The 20,212-nt window shown below is 48.3% G+C and overlaps 1 protein-coding gene across 1 annotated transcript in view; it reads right to left on the bottom strand.

The window, feature by feature from the left end:
• LOC133368735 (paired box protein Pax-8-like) overlaps window positions 1-16,018 on the bottom strand; it is a 75,761-nt gene extending 59,743 nt beyond the window's left edge. The window contains exons 1-2 of the mRNA XM_061593350.1: window positions 15,671-16,018; window positions 15,491-15,545 (exon numbers count right to left, since the gene is read on the bottom strand). Of these exons, the coding sequence (XP_061449334.1) occupies window positions 15,491-15,545; window positions 15,671-16,018 (403 nt within the window). The remainder of the gene's footprint in view (window positions 1-15,490; window positions 15,546-15,670) is intronic.
• Between the last annotated feature and the right edge of the window lie 4,194 nt (window positions 16,019-20,212).

Raw genomic sequence — 20,212 nt, 5'->3', positions numbered from 1 at the left:
AACTAGGTATGCCTTTCTATCTACTATGTATTTCTATAAATAAAGTAGCTTTTCTTAGTTTACTAAGTCTTAAGTCTCAGTGATCTCAATGCAGGGTAAAAGCCTGCTTTCTTAAGTAAACACACACACTGGCATACACGCATTTCAGACCGTTGACATTCTCTGCTAATATCTATACAAATTTACACAACAATTTCAGGATAGTGAAAGGAATGATGTTAAAAAACCCGGTACAGGCAGCATGTCAACCTTAGACATCATCTCATTCAAATCTAGATAACCTACTAAAATCTATTCCAGTTCCTGTTTTCCCGATGCTACACCTGTGCATTTGATTTTGGTGGGTAAGGGGGGGGTAATTGTCATCCCTGTCTCAGCATGTTACATCTCTGCTGTGGATTGTAAGGCTTATCCAGATGTTTGATCAATGCATCCATATTTTACCAAGAGTTCAAGATTCTCACAACCCCTGCAGAATAGACTATCCCATCTGTTAGAAGTGTGACAAAAGCAACTCCCATTTGGTCCTCTTTGCATGGGAAGACAGAGAGTTCTCATAGCTGGCTAGGCTGCCACTGACCTGTGCTCCTCTTTTCTGTCTGTCTTCTTTCCGTGTAAACTGATATGTCTCAGGGAGCTATTCACACCTCTGACCCACGCTCCTGTTTATCTCTTCTCTGCTGTTTATCTCTATCTCTCTCGGTGGAGAAGGAGCCATGTTCTCTTTCTCTCCTCTAGCATGAGGGGCAATGTCCAGGCATGGTCATTGCAACCAACTTAGCTAGACGGAAGTAGCACCTTTCCTATCTAGTATGTATTTATATTAATAAAGCAGTCTTTTCTTATTTTGAAACAAAGTCTAAATCTGAGTGATTAAAAGCTCGCTTTCTCTCAGGTAAAATCACACCCATGCAGCACAGAACGCTGAGCAAGCTACACTAAGCTGAACTCTGCTTATTTACTAAATCTCTAATTGGTCTACTAGCCATTGGAGATCCCAACACCATCCACATATTATTGTGCCTAACATAAGGAGGGGTAATTTGGTAAAATATACAGAATAAAAAGTAAAAACCTCAAATGGTGGTTTGCAAGATTTCTCAAATGGTAATTTATTTATGCTTGTAATAATCTTCAAATGGTGTGGGTGTCATATTGCCCAATAGGTTTCTATGATACTTGCCCCTTGATATCTACCAAGGGGAAAATCATGTTTCTATAGAATAACTTATTGTGAGTCCTGGGAAAATACAGTATCTCCTAAGGATGGAAAGATCTGTCAATTTCGGTTCTCTCAGTTTCTCACTTTTCTAATGTTAAATTCAATCCTCTACATTTCCATAGCAATCTGCAATTTAAAAAAAAATCCTCATGAGAATTCTCCACCATCTTAGTGCGAATTTCTCCAAATAAACACACTTTTGTAGGCAGTTTTGACAAAGGTACACATTTTTGCAAGCCATTTCTCACAATTTAATGCCTTTTTGCATGTTATTTTTACTCATATATTCATTTTTATGCACACTTTCCCCTAATATATGCATTTTTGTAAATGTTGTTTAGTTAGCGAACTGCATCCTAAAATTTGAATAAATGCGAATTTCTAAGGATGGCTGTGTTTCGGTTCTCATATTTATTTCAGAAATAAATTGTGCTTGAAATGCAAACTGAATCGAAATTCTCACCCATCCCTAGTATCTCCACAGCAGAAGTGCTGTCTGAAGGAAAGATGTCTGGATCCTCTGTAACAAAGAAAGAAGCATTATCTGGAAAGGGCCCTGAAGAGTATTGAATCCAGTCTAGCTAGGGCCAGCACACAGATGTTGCAAACAAGAATCTTACAGTACTCACTTAAGTGTATCTCTCCAGTTGTTTTTGGGTTTTGCTTAGAGGTACACATAGTTTCTCAAGCCTGCTGTGGAACCCGCCACAGCAAACTGCAAAAAAGCTGCCTTTCAGGTGCCTGAGCAGAAGGAGTGCAGTGAGGAGTTAAAGTGAGGTTTGGGAGGATTGAAATCAAGAAGGGAGGGAGGGAGGGAGGGTGATACCATTAACATAGAAACCCATTAGAAAGACCAAAGGAAAAAATCAGGATAACGCAATAGAGAGGCAAATCTAATATCAACTAGGGAAAAATAAATAGAGATTAGGGTGAACAAATTAGCTTTAATGGGCTCAGCACTAATACAAGAATAACCGCAGAACTGAGAATGCCTCTGAGGAGAGATGGAATATGAGGCCAGAGCAATCATGCGGACAATAACAATTATGTAGGAAGGAAGGAGAGAAAGAAAGGAAACTGTTTTCTGAATGTTTTTAATCTTTTGAAAGACAGTTTTTCAACATATTAATATGTCTCCCAGTTCTGAATATGCTTGAAGACTCATGAACATCGGCCTTCTGCCAAAAGAGATAAGCAGGCCAACATCTCTTTAGAGTATTTGTGCATCCTTGCTATTACTATTGTTGTCGTTATTTAGATCTTTGTGTTGAAGGAATGTAGTCCAAAGGCAGAATACATACCCCCAACTCTCATCTTGAAAACTGAAAGGATTTGTCAATGTCACATGTGAAATTATTTATCTGTCTGAATTTTACCCTAAATTCCAGAATCATGAGAATTAGATGCGGCCTTGTGGGCCCCTCCTCAAAGGAAGAAATCCAGAGCTACATCATCTCCAAGATGATGTAGCTCATCCAGCCTCAACTTGAAGACCTCCATTGAGTGGGAGCTCTAAGCCCACTAAGTTAATTGGTTTCATTATCAAACCATTATCAAAGGGCACTTACGATCAAAACGTTTCTCCTAAAGTTCAAATGAATTATCTTTTTCCTGTAACTTACCACCTACTCCTGCCCTCTAGAGGAGGGTTTAGACTCACTGGGACTCAGAACCTCTGCAGGGGTGGGGGACTGATTAGGATGGTCCGCCCCAGGAGGCTGATGGATCCGGATGGTTTCCTGATGGCTCTTGGGGATTTTCCTGTCACCTCAGCAGGCGATTCTGTTGAAGCTCTGGTTGACCTCTGGAATGGGGAAATGGCCAGGGCGGTGGACATGATCGCTCCTGAGCGTCCCCTCTCACAAAGTGGAGCCAGCCCAGCCCCCTGGTTTACCAAGGAACTGGCGGTGATGAAACGAATGAGATGGAGACTAGAGCGATGTCGGCAGAAGACTCGGAGCAAGTCTGATCGAACACGGGCTAGAGCCTATTTGAAGGCCTACTCCGTGGCAGTACGGGCAGCAAAGAAAGCATTCTTTTCTGCCACTATTGTGTCTGCGGGAAGCTGTCCAGAGGAGCTATTTCGAGTGGTCAGAGGTCTTTTACATCTTGGCCCCCGTAGGGATAATATAGACCATTCAACAGACCGCTGCCAAGAATTTGCACGGCACTTTGCAGATAAAATCACTCAGATTCATTCCGACTTGGATGCTATAATTGATACACTCTCAGTGGATGTAACTTTGGCTCCTGCCTGTCCAATAATAATGGATTCTTTTCAATTTGTGCAGCCCGAGGATGTGGACAGGATCCTTGGAGAGGTGAGAGCAACCACATGTCTTCTAGACCCCTGCCCTTCCTGGCTCATTAAAAGCGCCAGAGAGGGACTGGCTGAGTGGGTGAAGGGAGTGATCAATGCCTCCTTACAGCAAGGCAGAGTTCCAGTGTGCCTAAAAGAGGCAGTTGTAAGGCCTTTGTTGAAAAAGCCCTCCCTGGATCTCTCCATAATGGATAATTATCAGCCAGTGTCCAATATCTCATTTTGGGGCAAGGTAATAGAGCGTGTGGTGGCCTCCCAGTTCCAGGGATTCCTGGATGAAACGGAGTATCTAGATTCATTTCAGTCTGGTTTCAGGCCTGGTTATGAGACGGAGATGGCTTTGGTTGCCTTGGTGGACGACCTACGCAGAGAACTGGAGAGGGGGAGTGTGTCCCTGTTGGTTCTGCTGGACCTCTCAGAGGCTTTTGATACCATTGACCATGGTATCCCTCTGGGCCGCCTTGCTGGGATGGGACTTGGGGGCACTGTTTTACAGTGGCTCCGTTCCTTCCTGGAGGAAGGAAAGTGGTGCTGGGGGATTCCTGTTCGACTCCTTGGCCGTTGGCCTGTGGGGTCCCTCAGGGCTCAGTTTTGTCCCCCATGCTATTTAACATCTACATGAAACCACTGGGAGAGGTTGTCTGGGGGTTTGGGGTTCGGTGCCATCAGTATGCTGATGACACCCAGCTCTACTTCTCCTTTCCACCTAACTCCAAGGAAGCTGTCTTGGTTTTAAACCGGTGTCTGTCATCAGTGGTGGACTGGATGAGGGCGAACAAATTGAAGCTTAATCCAGACAAGACAGAGGTGCTCCTGGTCAGTCGAAAGGCAAATCAGGGAATAGGGATACAGCCTGCGCTGGATGGGGTTACACTCCCCCTGAAGACGCAGGTTCGCAGTTTGGGTGTGCTCCTGGACTCAGCTTTAAATTTGGAGGCCCAGGTTTCTGCAGTGGCCAGGAGTGCTTTTGCACAATTAAGATTAGTGCACCAACTGCGCCCGTTCCTTGAGCTGTCTGATCTGGCCACGGTGACACATGTCTTAGTTACATCCTGTTTAGATTACTGTAATGCGCTCTACATGGGGCTGCCTCTGAAGACTGTTCGGAAACTTCATTTGGTGCAATGTGCTGCAGCCAGAATGTTAACTGGGGCTGGTTACAGGGACCATACGACTCCCATGTTACAAAAGCTCCACTGGTTGCCACTCTGTTTCTGGACACAATTCAAAGTGCTGGTGATGACCTATAAAGCCCTATATGGCTTAGGTCCAGGTTATCTGTCAGACCATATCTCCCTATAGGAGCCTGCCTGGGCCCTGAGATCCTCAGGACAGGCCCTTCTCTCAATACGTACGTCCTCACAAGCACAACTAGTGGGGATGTGAGATAGGGCCTTTTCGGTGGCTGCCCCGAGGCTTTGGAACTCTCTTCCTAGGGAAGCAAGAATGGCCCCCTCCTTGCAGTCCTTCCATCGGCAAGCAAAGACTTTTTTATGTCAACATAAACTCTATACAGAAGCGGTGAGGGCAGCGAAAAAGCGACATTTCGCTGCCACTATTAAATCAGCTCTCAACCGCCCAGCGGAGCTCTTTAAAATTGTCCGAGGGCTTTTACATTCTAGCCCTCAGGATATTATAGTACCTTCTGAATCCCGCTGTAACGAGTTCGCTGGGCACTTCCAAGATAAAATCTCTTGCATCCGCCGGGACTTAGACTCCAGTATTATGGCAGTTGAATCTAATGAGGTATCCGGAACACGGTCTTGTCCTCATTTATTGGATGAGTTTCAGTTGGTACAGCTTGAGGACGTTGACAAGGTGCTTGGACTGGTGCGTGCAACCACCTCTGTACTGGATCCTTGCCCCTCTTGGCTAGTGAAAGCTGGCAGGGATCGAACAGCCGGCTGGGCCAGGGAAGTGATAAATGCCTCCTTGAGAGACGGAGTGGTCCCTAGTTGCTTAAAAGAGGCAGTAGTGAGACCACTCCTGAAGAAACCTTCCCTGGACCCAGATAATTTGAACAACTATAGACCGGTAGCGAATGTTCCATTCCTGGGCAAGGTCTTAGAACGGGTGGTTGCCAGCCAGCTCCAGGTGCTCTTGGATGACACTGATTATCTAGATCCGTTTCAATCCGGTTTTAGGCCCGGTTTTGGCACTGAAACAGCCTTGGTCGCCCTGTATGATGACCTATGTCGGGAGAGGGACAGAGGGAGTGTTACTCTGTTGATTCTCCTTGATCTCTCTGCTGCTTTTGATACCATTGACCATGGTATCCTTCTGGAGAGGCTCACAGAGTTGGGAGTTGGAGGTACTGCTTGGCGGTGGCTCCGCTCCTACTTGGTGGATCGTCTCCAGAGGGTAGGGCTTGGGGAGCATGCATCGATTCCCTGGACTCTCCATTGTGGAGTCCCGCAGGGATCGGTCTTGTCCCCTATGCTTTTTAACATCTACATGAAGCCGCTGGGTGCAGTCATCAGGAGTTTTGGAGTGCGTTGTCACCAGTATGCTGATGACACACAACTCTATTTCTCCTTTTCATCTTCTTCAGGTGGGGCTGTTGATGTGCTGAACCGCTGCCTGGCCGCGATAATGGACTGGATGAGAGCTAATAAACTGAGGCTCAATCCTGACAAGACCGAGACACTGTTGGTGAGTGCCTTCTCTGACCAGATGGTGGATGTTCAACCTGTTCTAGATGGGGTTACACTCCCCCTGAAGGAACAGGTTCATAGCTTGGGGGTTCTTTTTGATCCATTCCTGTCTCTCGAGGCGCAGGTGGCCTCGGTGGCACGGAATGCGTTCTACCACCTTCGGTTGGTAGCCCAGCTACGTCCCTATCTGGAAAGCGACGACCTCGCCTCAGTTGTGCACGCTCTGGTAACCTCTAGACTGGATTACTGCAATGCGCTCTACGTGGGGCTGCCTTTGAAGACAGTCCGGAAACTTCAGTTAGTGCAAAATGCTGCAGCCAGACTGCTGACAAAGACCAGGCGGTCCGCGCATATTACACCTGTTCTGGCGCGTTTGCACTGGCTGCCTATTTGTTTCCGGGCTAGATTCAAAGTGCTAGTTTTGACTTATAAAGCCTTACACGGTGCGGGACCACAGTACCTGGCAGAACGCCTCTCCCGATATGAACCTACCCGCTCACTACGTTCAACATCTAAGGCCCTCCTCCGAGTTCCGAATCACAGAGAGGCTCGGAGGGTCATAACAAGATCTAGGGCCTTTTCAGTGGCTGCCCCTGAATTATGGAACAGTCTCCCCGATGAGGTCCGCCTGGCGCCTACACTTCTATCTTTTCGGCGCCAGGTGAAAACCTTTTTATTCTCCCAGGCATTTTAATCTACCTTTTAAGCTTTTAATGTATATGAGGTTATTTATTGTTTATATTTATGTTCTATTGTTCTTGTGATTTTATTGTATTTGATCCTATGCTGTACACCGCCCTGAGAGCCTCCGGGCTGTGGGCGGTACATAAACTGAACAAAATAAAAATAATAATAAATAAATAATGAAATAATAACAAGCCTTTGGAACTGAAAGCTGTTAAGGACAGGACTTGAAGGGTGCTGCATTGCTATTGTCTAACTGTATTATTTTAAACTGAGTTTGAATTATTTTAACTGTATGTATGAACGGTTTTAATACTGTAAATAGTTTAATTCGATTTTAATCTAGACTTTTGTATGTTTTTAATTATATGTGTGCTTTTATCTGGAAGCCGCCGTGAGTTCCAGTTTTGGAAAAAGGGTGTTAAAAATAATGATAATAAATAAATAAATAAATAAATAAATAAATAAATAGAGCCACAGAGAACAGTACTTTGCCCTCTTCTAGACCTTCAGACGGGTGGAGAATCAGTCCATGGGCCACATTCCCCTATGGGCAGCTATGCTAGTGGTGAGTGGGAGCCAGAGGCCAGAGTGTGCAAATTAACAGGTATGGCCCTACTGCATTATTAGTTGTTCTCAGTGGAGGCTGGTCAATTAGGGCAAATGAGAATAGCTAACAGTGCAGAATAAATCCACCACAAATGCACTATAATTATGTCAAGAACATGTTATGGAACACACCCACAATAAAACATCTGTCAGGTGGGGCCTTCTATGTCCATGCCATGGAAATCATAGTTCCACATTATTCTACACTAGTCAGATCTCAGCCAGCCCAGGTGTCTGTCCCCCCAAACGATCAAATCACACCTGCAATCATAGCACAAACTCCCTCTTGTGTGGGTAAATTGGAGCTGCTGATCTGGGACAGGGTGCAAATTAAATGCAGAATTTGTTTATTTGAGGTGATTTGGATGGAAAAATCAGCTTGTCTGATTAAATTTAGCTTCTATTTCTAAATTTGCGCCTACACATATAAATTACTTCATGGTGGCAGAGGCAATATGGTATAGTGGTTAGAGTGCTGGACTAGGACTAGAAAGATCCAGGATCAATCCCCATTCAACCATGAACATCTCTGTGTGAACTTGGGCCAGTCACTATTTCTCAGTCTAACTTACCTCACAGGATTGTGAGGATACAATGCAGAGGGGGAGAATCTTGAGGTGTCTGGAGGAAAGGTGGGATGTAAGTGTAATACAGTAAATAAATAAAGTTTCTCTGCAGTTGAGGGGCAGGCTGGGGAAAGAACATGTTTGAATGCTTCTTAAAAAAAACGCTCCATGCACATGTAAATAGTGGTGGCTGGTGCCCACTAGTCCTGGTCGGGCTGCTGTGGGAGTGTGGCCAATGAGGTCATGGGGGAGTGACCAAGTTTTGGCTTTCTCCCCACCCTCCTCACTTGCACACATACTATGGATACTTAAGGGATTCCAGCTGCTGTCACAACAGTATCATGGATAAGAGTTACTGCCTAAAGATCTCCAGAGTTTCTTTTTTAAAAAATAAAATCAATCCTGTAAATTGTAAGTTCCTATCACTGAGATAAAAAGATATGGCAGATGGGGAAGAGGAAGAAGCCAAAATGTTAGAGAAGGGGGTCTTTCACACCACATGATCAGTTTCAAATACTGTAGCAGAACGTTCCACATGTCCCTGTAGTATTCCCTGGTGTTGGGGACTCAGACATTCACACAAAGTATATTTAAGTCTCTTGGTTTTTACAAAAGCAGCAATCTGCCTAACTCAAGATTCCTTCTCCTTTTGATCAGCCACACGTTTACGCAGGTCCCACCTCTCCACTCAAAGTGAAATTGGGGCTGGAAGTGTGCCACAACCCCACACAGGCCCTGCCAATTGATTACCAATGCCAGGATCTTCTGCTCTCGTCTCCCCCAGCCCCCATCATGAAAGACACAGTCCTGGGTTCAGGCCTTCTTCAAAGTAATCCTAAACTTGTTTCAATTAAAATAATTATAGTAAGTTCTTGCTCTTATCCCTGTGGGGATTAATTATATTGTATAAACCCATATCAAATTTTCAGATACAATCAATAAATAAAAACAAATAAAAAAGGTCCAGCCCAGCCCAGTCCATTCTTGGGGCAGTTTGCCAGCAAGAATCTCCTTTTCCCTCACCCTGATCATAAACAGGCCAGTTTGGCCCCTGAAGAAGCCAGATCCCCTGCCCCCTTATGATGCCAGCCAAACATTTTTAGGGGCACTTTGCCACCAGGAAGACTCTGATCTCCCTTCCCAACCCCCTACAATCAATAGGGCCCAGTCCGGCCTATGAAGAAACCAAACCTGTTTAAAAACAGTACTTTACCACCATTCCTCTCACTGATATGTCTAGATATGCCCAGACCCAATGTGGGATCCTGACATAGGCTAAGACTACCCCATGGGCTGCTCCTGAAGTGGCCTTGGCACCTGCCTGACTCTTCCCTACTTTGCTATAGTGCCAGAGTTAGACAGGCCTCTGTTTTTAAATTGCTTTTTAAAAATGTTATTTTAAATTTGTATATTTGTTTTTAATTGTTGTAAACCGCCCAGAGAGCTTCGGCTATGGGGTGGTATACAAATGCAATAAAGAAAGAAAGAAAGAAAAAGAGATGGAGCAGAGAGGGCTGGCCAGCAGGTAGGAGGGAGGGAGCTAGAATTAGGGTTGGCTGAGTGGTGCAGAGAGAACAAGAAGCTGACTGGACAGAGAACAGTAGACTGACATAAATAGAAGTATAAAATGTGTGTGGAACAAAGAAGAGTGTGTGGTTTTCAGATTTTTGGGGGGGAGGATTAAAAATTGCTTGACATTCTCAATTTTTTTAAAAAGAGAGACAGAGAAGGAGAAGGGGGGAAAGCATTACTACTCATTCAGTTGCTTGTATAAACTGACCCTCAGGATGCTGAATTCTAAGTGATTGTTGATGATTTGTATGATCTTTGTGTGCTTTGCATTTGAAGTAAGTTAAGACCACTGTCAAACCATTTCGTCTAACATTGCATCCAACCACATTCTAGACAGAGTACATCAATTGAAATTAATGGACCTCAGTCTCCTGCAGCTGTTAATGTTGCAAAAATATTAAGGCACAGGAGTCCTCTGAGGAAAAACAATGGTGACTCTTGTCCTTCACCAGTTCCAAATGTACAACCTGAGGCATATTGCAGCAGGGTTGCAGTGTTATTTATTTTTTTACTGGATCTGTTCCTTTGTGGTCTGATATACGAACAATAAGTCAAGAAGAAGATGGCAATCCTGTGCAACTCTTCTAAGTACACATGCAGAAGCTCAGACTGACCTGCTTTCCTTGCTACTGTTACCCATGACATAAAGAGCTTCACCTGTTTAATTTCTGTATGCCAGTTGAAAGTTTTTTGAATCCTATGACTGCAATCCAATATATGATTTATTTCCTAGCACATTCAGCAGGGGTAATATCAAAGTTAACTTGCATTGGACTGGATTGCCTATGGAAAAAAACTTCCTAAAGGTTACATTTTTCTGTTTTCTCACTATTGATGAAATATTGTCACTATATGTAAATATTAATTATAATCATGAGATACGTATTTTTGCAAGGAAGGAATGGGGGAAAACCAGAATAAGTTGGCTCTGCCTCCTAAGACATCAATCACCCAATCTCTTGTGACCCGGGGCTCCAGGCCTCCCATGAGCTGCACTGCCCAGCGCCCCACCATCCCCAAAGGGCAGGAAAAGTGATTGCTATTTGATGCACTGGGGAGTGCTACCACATTATTCTGTCTGGAGGGGCTATAGCACAACAGAAGTGGAGGAAAAATAGACCAGGATTTCAGCAAGAAGTAACGGCATACGTGCTGACTGGAAATGAAGCAGTGTGTCCACCACAAAATGTTTTCAGACACAAACAGTATCAAAACCAGGATTGTGTATGACTAAGTCCTGGGCCAGTGCTCTCCAACGTTTTATTAATGGATAAGAAGGTGCAGTAAATGCTTATCAAATCTGCAGATGATACAACATTGGGAGGGATAGCTAATACCTTGGAAGACAGAAACAGAATTCAAAGTGATCTTGATAGGCTGGAGCATTAGGCTGAAAATATTAGAATTAAATTTAACAGGGATAAGTGCAAAGTTTTACACTTAGGAAAAAGAAACCAAGTACAAGATAAGATGGGGGATACTTGGCTCAGCAATACTACATGCGAGAAGGATCCTGGAATTGTTGTTGATTACAACCTGAATATGAGCCAACAGTGGGGTGTGGCTGCAAAAAAAGGCAAATGCTATTTCAGGCTGCATTAACAGAAGTACAGTTTCCAAATTGCGAGAAGTACCAGCTCCCCTGTATTTGGTACTGGTTAGGCCTCACTACTGCATCCAATTCTGGATACCCCACTTTAAGAAGGATGCAGACAAACTGGAAGGGCAACAAGGATGATCAGGGGACTGGAAACAAAGCCCTATGAGGAGAGACTGAAAGAAATGGACATGTTTAGCCTTGAGAAGAGAAGACTGAGGGGAGATAGGATAGCACTCTTCAAGTACATGAAAGGTTGTCACACAGAGGAGAGCCGGGATCTCTTCTTGATCGTCCCAGAGTGCAGGACATGGAATAATGGGCTCAAGTTACAGGAAGCCAGATTTCAGCTGAACATCAGGAAAAATGTCCTGTTAGAGCAATTACATAGAGAGGTGGTGGGCTCTCCAACACTGGAGGCATTCAAGAAGCAGCTGGACAGCCAGCTGTTAGGTATGCTTTAACTTGGATTCCTGCATTAAGCAAGGGGTTGGACTTGATGGCCTTAAAGGCCCCTTCCAACTATACTATTCTATGATTCTATGATGTTGCTGAACTGCAGCTTCTGTCATTCTTGACCATTGGTCTTGCTCGCTGGGACTGGTGAGTTGGACTCCAACAACATCTGGATGGTTACATTCTTCACCAACCAAATGTCTGTAACAAATGGCTTAAATTATCTATTTAACTATAACATAGTGGGATTCTAGGCAGACATTGGCCAATATATAGTGCCATTGATTTAGATTTAAGAATTGTAACTGGTTTCGATGTGCTTGCAGTCAGATTTAATTTTAACTGGCTCCAAATAACTTCCCAGTCCCCCATGATATCTGGTGTAGTTCATGATTCAGGTATGTCCCTTCCTAGTGGGAGGTAACCCATTGTTCCTAGTGGAAGGGAAATGTTTTTTTAAAAAAAAGAAAAAGGACAACAGAGTGCAAGAATGCCTCGCTGCCCTCAGTTTCCACCAATAGCCTGGCAGAACATTGGGTCCTGTGGATGAACAGCCTTCAGTCTCCCTCTCCCCACAGCTTTAGGATTGCAGCTTTCATTGTCTGATTGGCGGCAGTGGGGAAGGATTAAAAGAACAGCTCTTGCTCCTTGTGGCCAGGTGACATTCCCTTTGACAGTGGAGGTTGAACAGAGGAATACAAGTAGTGTAACAGGTGAGAGGTCAGGTTTGTAGTTCAAAGTTGATGAGCTGCAGGAAATAGCTATCGAGTTCAGAGCCAGATGAAATGCAGGCACTAAAGGAACTTGCTGTTGCACTCTCATGTCTGAGAAATGCTGGAGAATGAGTAATGTGCCACAAGACTTGAGATGGGCAAATGTTGTCCCAGTTTTCAAAAAGGGGAGAAAGGAAGATCCAGGCAACTACTACAGTGTGATACTGGGGAAGATATTAAAAAAAATCACAAAGCAGTGGATTTGTAAGCACCTTGATAATAACGTGTCATTAGTAGAAGCCAGGATGTTTGTCAAGTATAAATCCAGCCAGGCTACTCCTTTATCTCTTTTTTTTATTGGTTTACTAGGTCAGTGTATTGTATTGTGGGAATGCTGTGGATGTAATTATCTTGATTTCAGGAAAGCATTTGACAAAGTTATGCATTACAGTTAGTAAACTGGTTAAATGTGGACTAGATGATAACAGCATCAGGAAAGTCCACCCCTGGTTGGAAAACTACACTCAAAGAGCGCTCATCAAACTGGAGAGAGCTTTTGAGAAGGGTGCCATGTGGCTCTGCCCCTGGTCAAAGATGCTTCAACATTTTAATCAATGACATAGATAGGGGGCAGTGAACCCCAGACCTAGGGGCCCAAAATGGCCCTCTAGGCCACTCTGTCTGGTCCTCAGGACCAGGGGTATAGTCATCCAGGGTCTCAGGGGTCTTAGACCCCTTACCTTTTTGGAGCCAGGTCCCATCCCTACATCTCCAGCATCCTATGAGAAAATCAGCAAGAAAGGGGAGAGTCTTTTGATTTGCTGCCTTGTCATTTCCTGCTGATTGGAGCCAATCAGAATGAAAAGAGTTCCTATTAATTCCTACTTCAAAAGTTGTGGAGAGTGAGAAGTCTGTAATTGACAGTGAATCCTGTTGTACACCGCCCTGGGAGCTGCTAGCTATAGGGCGGTTTAGAAATGCAACTAAATAATAAAATAAATAAATGATAGCATCCTATCTGCATCATCAAGCAGTTTGGTAGCAGCAGAAGATAAGCATGTAGACACTGAATTCAGTAATTCAAGCAATTATCTCTGACAGTGAGAAAGGACAGTCAAATGGTGACAGTGACAGAAAAGCAGAAAGCATTCAAACTCGGCCAGATTATTCTGTCATCACAGAAGGTTGTATAATCTTAGACGGGGGTGTGGCTGTGACTATCATAAAGGGACCTTGCACTTCTGAATTTGCCGCTACACTGCCAGAGTTGTGCCTGGTTGGAATTTGCTGTTGAACTACGATAATGCCCTCTGCTTTCCTGTATCAGGAACGAATGTTGTGTTTTGGGTGCCTTTAAAAATCTGACTCTTGCATGGCAGGAATGTAGCCTCTTATACAAAAGCAAGAATCATGTCTACTTCTCTTCCACTTTTGCCTCTGGTCCTGCCAATGCTTCACCTCTGACTACACCTTCTTCTTTCCTCTGTTCCTATCTAGTGCCAACCACTCTCCTTTGGCCTGAAAAAGGTTCCCTGTACCTGAATTACAAAACAGTGGAATGTTAATCTTAAATGCAGTGCCAGCAGCACAGGGTTATAGGATTGCAGCTTTACAGGTTTACAGCCAGAGCCTACACATCTGTACTTGAATGTAATGCTGTTGTTTTCTACTAATTAAATAGCTAATGGAAGTGTTAAGAAAACCTCATTGCAGGAAGAAATTAATTAAGTCAGACAGCCAGTTGGGAAAGATGCTGTACATGAAATGGCTCTGAAACCAGACATGCACAGCAAGCAGCGAAGAATGGAAGGACCTTCCCAATGAGTCACCCACCTTCCCCTGGGACAGCAACTCCCCGCCCCTCACTGTGCCTCACTATTGCATTTCCCTTGCCTCATGTGCAATGAGATTGCACTGCTATTCTGCCCTTGCCTTCCTTAACAGACTTTCTGCAGTAAGGAAAAAGAAGCAAAAAGCATGGGGGAAATGTGGGAGGCTTACAATTGGCTTACATCTACACCGCCACCCCTCCCCCCCCTAAAACTGCATGAAGGCATAGTGACTGTACATTAAAAACCTCAGCTGAAAGCACCCATGCAAGGAATCCTCAGCCTCAGCTCTGAAGCTGCAAATCCTGGAGTTTTCTATACAATCTTCCTCTCCCCTTTCTCATAGAGAAGGGTTTTGCCCCCTTCCAAACATTTTAGAATGTTGCTCCTTATGTTCTATCACTGCACTGAATGACTGCAGCAAATTTCACCTGATCTCACAAGAGCTAGAAAGTCCAGAGAGGGAAATACTCAAGCACCAGCTATTCGTTAACTTGATTTTTTCTCCTTGTGATGGATTTTCAGCTTAGCCTTTCCCCTCACCTCCATCCCCACCCCTGTTGCTCCAGACCCCAGTAAGTGCACCTGTGGTCACTATCACCCACCACGCTTGGTCCAAGCCATTGTAATGGAGTAGCAGAGGCCAGCATCTGGAGAGAGAAGAACAGCAAACTTTGCTTCCAGGCAGAATATGCAAACATACTGCAGTCAGTCAGCCTTGTCCTGCATGCCTTACAGCTGGAGCAGACTCTGCATCGCTGGGAAAGCCGGCCAAGTGATGGGCTAGTTTGCCTGCCCAGGAGCCAACATACCAGTCCAGTTGTCCATCCTTTCCCTCTTAACTGGAAACTGACAGGTACCCCCCACACCGTGCCTGCTGCAAACTCAACCTTAAGGGTTGGACCTCCCTGGGAATTGTTCTTCCTCCTTCCCTCCCTCCCCAGTGTCAAGTTCTTACTCGCCCTCAGCAGAATCCATTCGCAGAGCTCAAGTTAACCCTATTTTAATTTGATGACAGTCAGGCATGTTGCTTTTGGACAATCACATTCCCTTTCATCTACACCTTTTTCTTCCAATCACTTCAGTGAAATACTTTAAACGAAAATCGGGACACAAACGTTCGGACTGGGACTGCCTCTTCTCCCTCCTCATCCCCACATGGGATGGATCAAGATGTATTACAACTGTTTAAAACGTCAGAAAAGCAGGTATTTCCCGGCGCACAGCTTTCCAAATCTGTCAGGCATAACCGTAGGCTGGTCACCTACCGAAGCTTGCCCGGAGAGTTGCTAGGAAGGAACTGACCAGAAGACCCGCAGCCCGCTATGGACCCGGGGAGGACGCGGAAGAAGCCGCAAATGGCCCAAACGCCTTCCTCCACGGTCGCCCTTTCATGCACGCGTTTCTATTTGTCGTTTTGCGTGTCTACAAGGAAGATATACACAAACTCGACCCGTTCGCTCGTTCGCTTTTGCTTTAAGCTGCTCAGGGGCCTCACGAGAGAGAAAAGCGCCGAACACTCGTATAATAAAGCGGACCGTCGCGGCGCTTCTGCGGGGGATAAAGGGGACCCCCGGCTTCCAGGGTCCTGCCCCGCGCCTGGGGAACGTGGAACGGCCCGAGCGGAGGTGAGCACACCAGAAGCACCGAGTCCTGGGGAAACAGGCGGCGTTCCGGATCCAGAGGACCCGTCTCCTTTTCAGAGGGGCTGGTGGCACCGAGGACGCGTCGGGTCGGCTCGCCCCAGAGAGAATTCTTTCCCAATGCCGAGGTCGCGCTCGAGTCGCCTGCAACATGTATTCAAAGCGCACGGCTTCTCCCAAAGAGCCCTGGGAACTGTAGTTCGCCCATCGCAGACTACAAGCTACAGTTCCCAGGATTCCTCGGGGGAAGCCGTGGGCTTTAAGAACACGCTGTCGAGGTGATCGCAAAGGGAGAGCATTGAGCGCGGCAGGTTGAGAAGGCGAGAGGCCAGCGAATCGAAGCCCTCTCGCGACGCCGGCAAAATGCGGACAGTCCGGCGGCGCCCAGAGACGCCCCTTTGGGTAGCGGACCCGACCTGCCTCTGCCTCGTCCTCTTCGGGTGCGGCGGCCAAGAGCTCTACAAAAGAGGAGCGGCCCGGTCCCTGCCAGTATTGCCTTCCCGCAGGAATAGTGGGAGTCGGCTGAGTTCATTTCCCCCGAGAAGCAGGGGCTGAACTTGTGCCGCTAACACCGCGGGAGACAAGGAAGGACGCAGGAAAGCGCCAGCTCCAGCGCCCCTTTGGGCCGTCCAACTGCTCGCGGGGTTTTGGCTTCTGCACCGCCGCCTTGACGCCCCGCAGTCCGCGTGCTGGGCCGGGGGTAAGCCGGCAGCCCGGGGAGGGACTCGGGATTCAGCCGCCCGGGGAAATCGGCGTGGGGGCCGGGGATGGGGCCTTCTCGGCCAGTTCTGGGTGTGCGGCGAGCCCGGAGTCCCCCGACGGCCACTTATTTCCCATCGGGGACTGTCGCCGCCAGTCCGAACCCGGCGCCCCGTGGGAAGAGAAGTGCCCGGCGCCCCTCCCGGAACTGCCGCGGGCGAGGGCTTGGCCTAGGCCGGGGAAGAGCCCTCCGAGGGGAAAGCGGCACTTGCCGCTTCGGGAGATCGCAAGACGGGAGCGAGGACGCGCCAGCTGACGCGGTCAGGAGCCCTCGACCCGTCTGCAGATCCGCGGGACCAGCCCCGCGGTGGCGGCGGGAGAGCAGGTCGCAAGAGCTGAGTGTGGCGGACAAGCCCCGCCAGGCCCTGAAACATCAACCCGCCTCTTCGTCACGATAAACTGATGCGGGGCAACTGGGCTGCTTTGCTTTTTGACATTTGTTAAAGTAAGTTTTGATCCAGAACTCACTAAAACGCAAACTTCTTGAAGAAAAACTGTTGCTCAGCTGGCAACCGATATGGAATAAAGTCGGCGAGCGCGCGCCAGTGAGCAATCCGAGGGATGTTTGCTGCGGCGGGAAAGAAAGCAAATGTTGACGTCTGAAAGCATCCTTAGTCCTTGCACAACGGATAGTGTGTCACAAATCATAATATTAATGATATTATTCTATATGAGTTGTGCAGCAGCAGCAGCAACTCACATATAAAGGTCAAGCTAAGGGGAGCCGGCGATTTCCCTCTTTTTCCATTAATGCCAGCAGCTGATAGGCCTCAGGAGCGCTGAATCCTGAGGACACGGAGAGCAAGAACCCGCAAATACCGCAAAGGCCTCTTCTTACAGCGGTCTCAGGCCTCAGCCTGGCTGTTAACGGAGCTGCGTTGGGGATTTGCTCATCCTCAGGCGGAAATATTGAGTCGCTCCCACTTTGTTAACCGGCGAGACGTGAGCGCGGCCTTCAGCTGGCCACGGGCTCCGGGTGGCTCTCCCGCTTCCCCCCCCCGCTGGGCAACCGGGACACGCTTGCGATCGCGGGAGCAGCCCGGTTGGTCCCCCCGTCGGGTCTCACTGCGAGTCCCAGTCCCCACTTGGCGAGCGAGGAGCCGGCGTGGTGCTCACCCTCTGGCCAGGGCGGGCAGCTTTGGGGGCCTGCGCAAGCGGGCAAAGCGGGCGAGGTTGTGGCGCTCCGCGATGGCAGAGGGCCACGTACGAGGCTCGGGCGCCAGGCGGGGCCGGGTAGCTAGCTGGCCGGGCGACCTGCCAGCCAAAGCAGCCCCTCGGAGCCGGAGCTTGGCCGACGGCGGAGGGTCGGAGGGGTCGGAGACGCCTCCCTCGGTCCTCTGGGCCTGCCGGGCCAACCAGGGCCGCGTCCGCTCAGCCTTCCGGCCCAGCTCAGCGACAGGCAGGCTCTGCCGCTCTGGCTGGGCGCGGGCCAGGAGGGGCCTGGGCTGGCCTGTTGAGCTGCGAGCCGCAGCCCGCTCTCCCGAGTCCTAGCGGCTGCAGCCCACGGGCAGGGCCGGCGCCTCCTTCCCGTTCCCCGCCAAGCCTGCGTGGAAGGGTGGACCCCGGCAGGCCTACGCAGTTCGGGCGCCAGTTGGGGATCCAGGGCGGGAAGGCGTCCTCACTCCGACCTCTTCTGGCACCCTCCCAGGTCCAGGCGGGGTCCCTGCGAGCCACTCCCCCGCCGCCGCCACCTCCTGCCCCTGCCCCACAGCCCTGGGGAGCTTACCTGAGCGGATGGAGTTGTGGGGCATGGCTGAAGGGGCTGCTCGCTGGTGTCCAACGCCGCACAGGTGCCTCCTCCGGCGGAGGGCAGACTTTGTCCTTGGGGATCACCAGCCCCGCTTAGTCCTGCACGGTGGGAAGGAAAGAAGGCATTGGCCTGGCGCGAGGGTCTTTGTGCCGGGCCTTCCCAAGCCTACCAGAACCGCAAAGGTCACCTGCGGGGCTGGCCTGGACGCCCGAGGAGGGAAAAAGCCCGGAGGGGAAAGGCCGCGTCAATGGACGCGCCTAGAAAGCGAGGAAAGTCCGGCAGGCCTGGGGGGCTCTGGAAAGGGCGGCCCGGGATGGAGCACCCATTCAGGCTTTAGGGACCCCTGGATTCAGGAAGGCTCCCGGAGAGCTGCCTGACCACGCCGCCGGCCCCCTTCTGCCTCTGCCGCCGCAGGGCCGTTTACCTGATCGACGTAACCCGTCGACCTTGCGCCAGGCCTTCCCGAGGAGGAAGGAGGCGCGCGGACTCGCCGATGGTCTTGGGCGCCTTCGGACGTTTTGTCGCCAGTGGAAGAGGCATGTCAAGCTGGTTTTATGCGCCAGTCCCCTGGCAGCACTGCCTGTGAAAGCTGAGAGGCGCTGGATTGGCTGCCTGGGGTTTTGGAGGGGGAGAGGAGAAGGGGGTCATGGCTGAGCGCTTTTAAGAGTTAAACGGGACTGCTCAGGAGCTGTTGCCTGAGAAACCACCGCGAGGGAGGCAGCCTGGCCAGGGAGAGCTCCTGGAGGACTTACCCTGCCATGCCCCGATGGCGCGGCCCACTCACGCTGGAGGGCAGCCCCACACAAGGCCGTGGAGGCAGCAGGCGCACCTTATGTGGGAAGCCACCTTATCATGAGCCGCCAGGGGTCCATCTGGCTCCCCTTTGCCTGCAGCCCCGGCAGCAGCTCTCCAGGGTTTCGGGCAGAAGCCCTTTCCCAGCTCTGCCTGGAGTCGTTGGATTGACCTTGGAACCTTCTGCCTGCAGACCAGAAGCTCTGGCACCGAAGTGCAGCCCTTGGCCTGAGGGAGAGAGTAGCAGAGAACTGATTGAGTTTGAGGACCTGTTAACCTAGGATAGATACTCTACAGAAGGCCTGATGAAATTCCATGTTGGAACCAGGGTTTATTTCAATAGTTGGGGAGGGGTAAAAGTCCATCAGGATCTAGTGGATCTGCTGAATCAGCAAATATTTTCTGATTCCCCCCAATTAGGTGCTTAGGATCCCTGATCTGCTGTAACACATACTGTATGTAACTTTGTTCTTGTCAGAGAGTGGCGAAACTGGGAATGGAGAGACTGAGTGAGCCTTTATGTGTTTGAATCTTTGCTAAAGATTACACCTTCCCTACAAATTAGACAGACAGAGACTTTAAGCTTTAAAACAAGAAATTACTTTATTCTGGAAATACATACTTGATAGGAAAGAGTTCTACATCTAGCTAACTAGCTAAGTTGGAGATGCAAACACTAAGCCCTCATGCTGGGTGGAGAGGGAGAGACAAAGAGAAGATGTCTGTTCTCCCTCTCAAGAGAAAGAATATTAAGGAAGGAGGAAAAAGATGTGATCAACATCCTATGCATATCAGTCTAGCAGGAAGGGAGAGACAGCAGGAGATCAAAGAATAGGTATTAGCCTAGCAATCAGGAGGTCTCCTCTCTAGCTACCCTTTTTAATCCCTTGCAGCCTCAACCCACAAGTTGGAGTTGAACCACATATTCCAACAGTTCTTGCATGGGCAGGTGTGTGGTTCAGAGATGCAGTAGTAATTGGCTCCACCCCTGAGCAGCTGCTCCCCAAACCACTATTTCGAACCTAGCACCAGTTGGTGGACCGCTG

The sequence above is a fragment of the Rhineura floridana genome, chromosome 12 (assembly GCF_030035675.1).
Source record: "Rhineura floridana isolate rRhiFlo1 chromosome 12, rRhiFlo1.hap2, whole genome shotgun sequence".
NCBI classification, from domain to species: Eukaryota; Metazoa; Chordata; class Lepidosauria; order Squamata; family Rhineuridae; genus Rhineura; species Rhineura floridana.
This window is presented reverse-complemented; position numbering and strand designations above follow the sequence as displayed.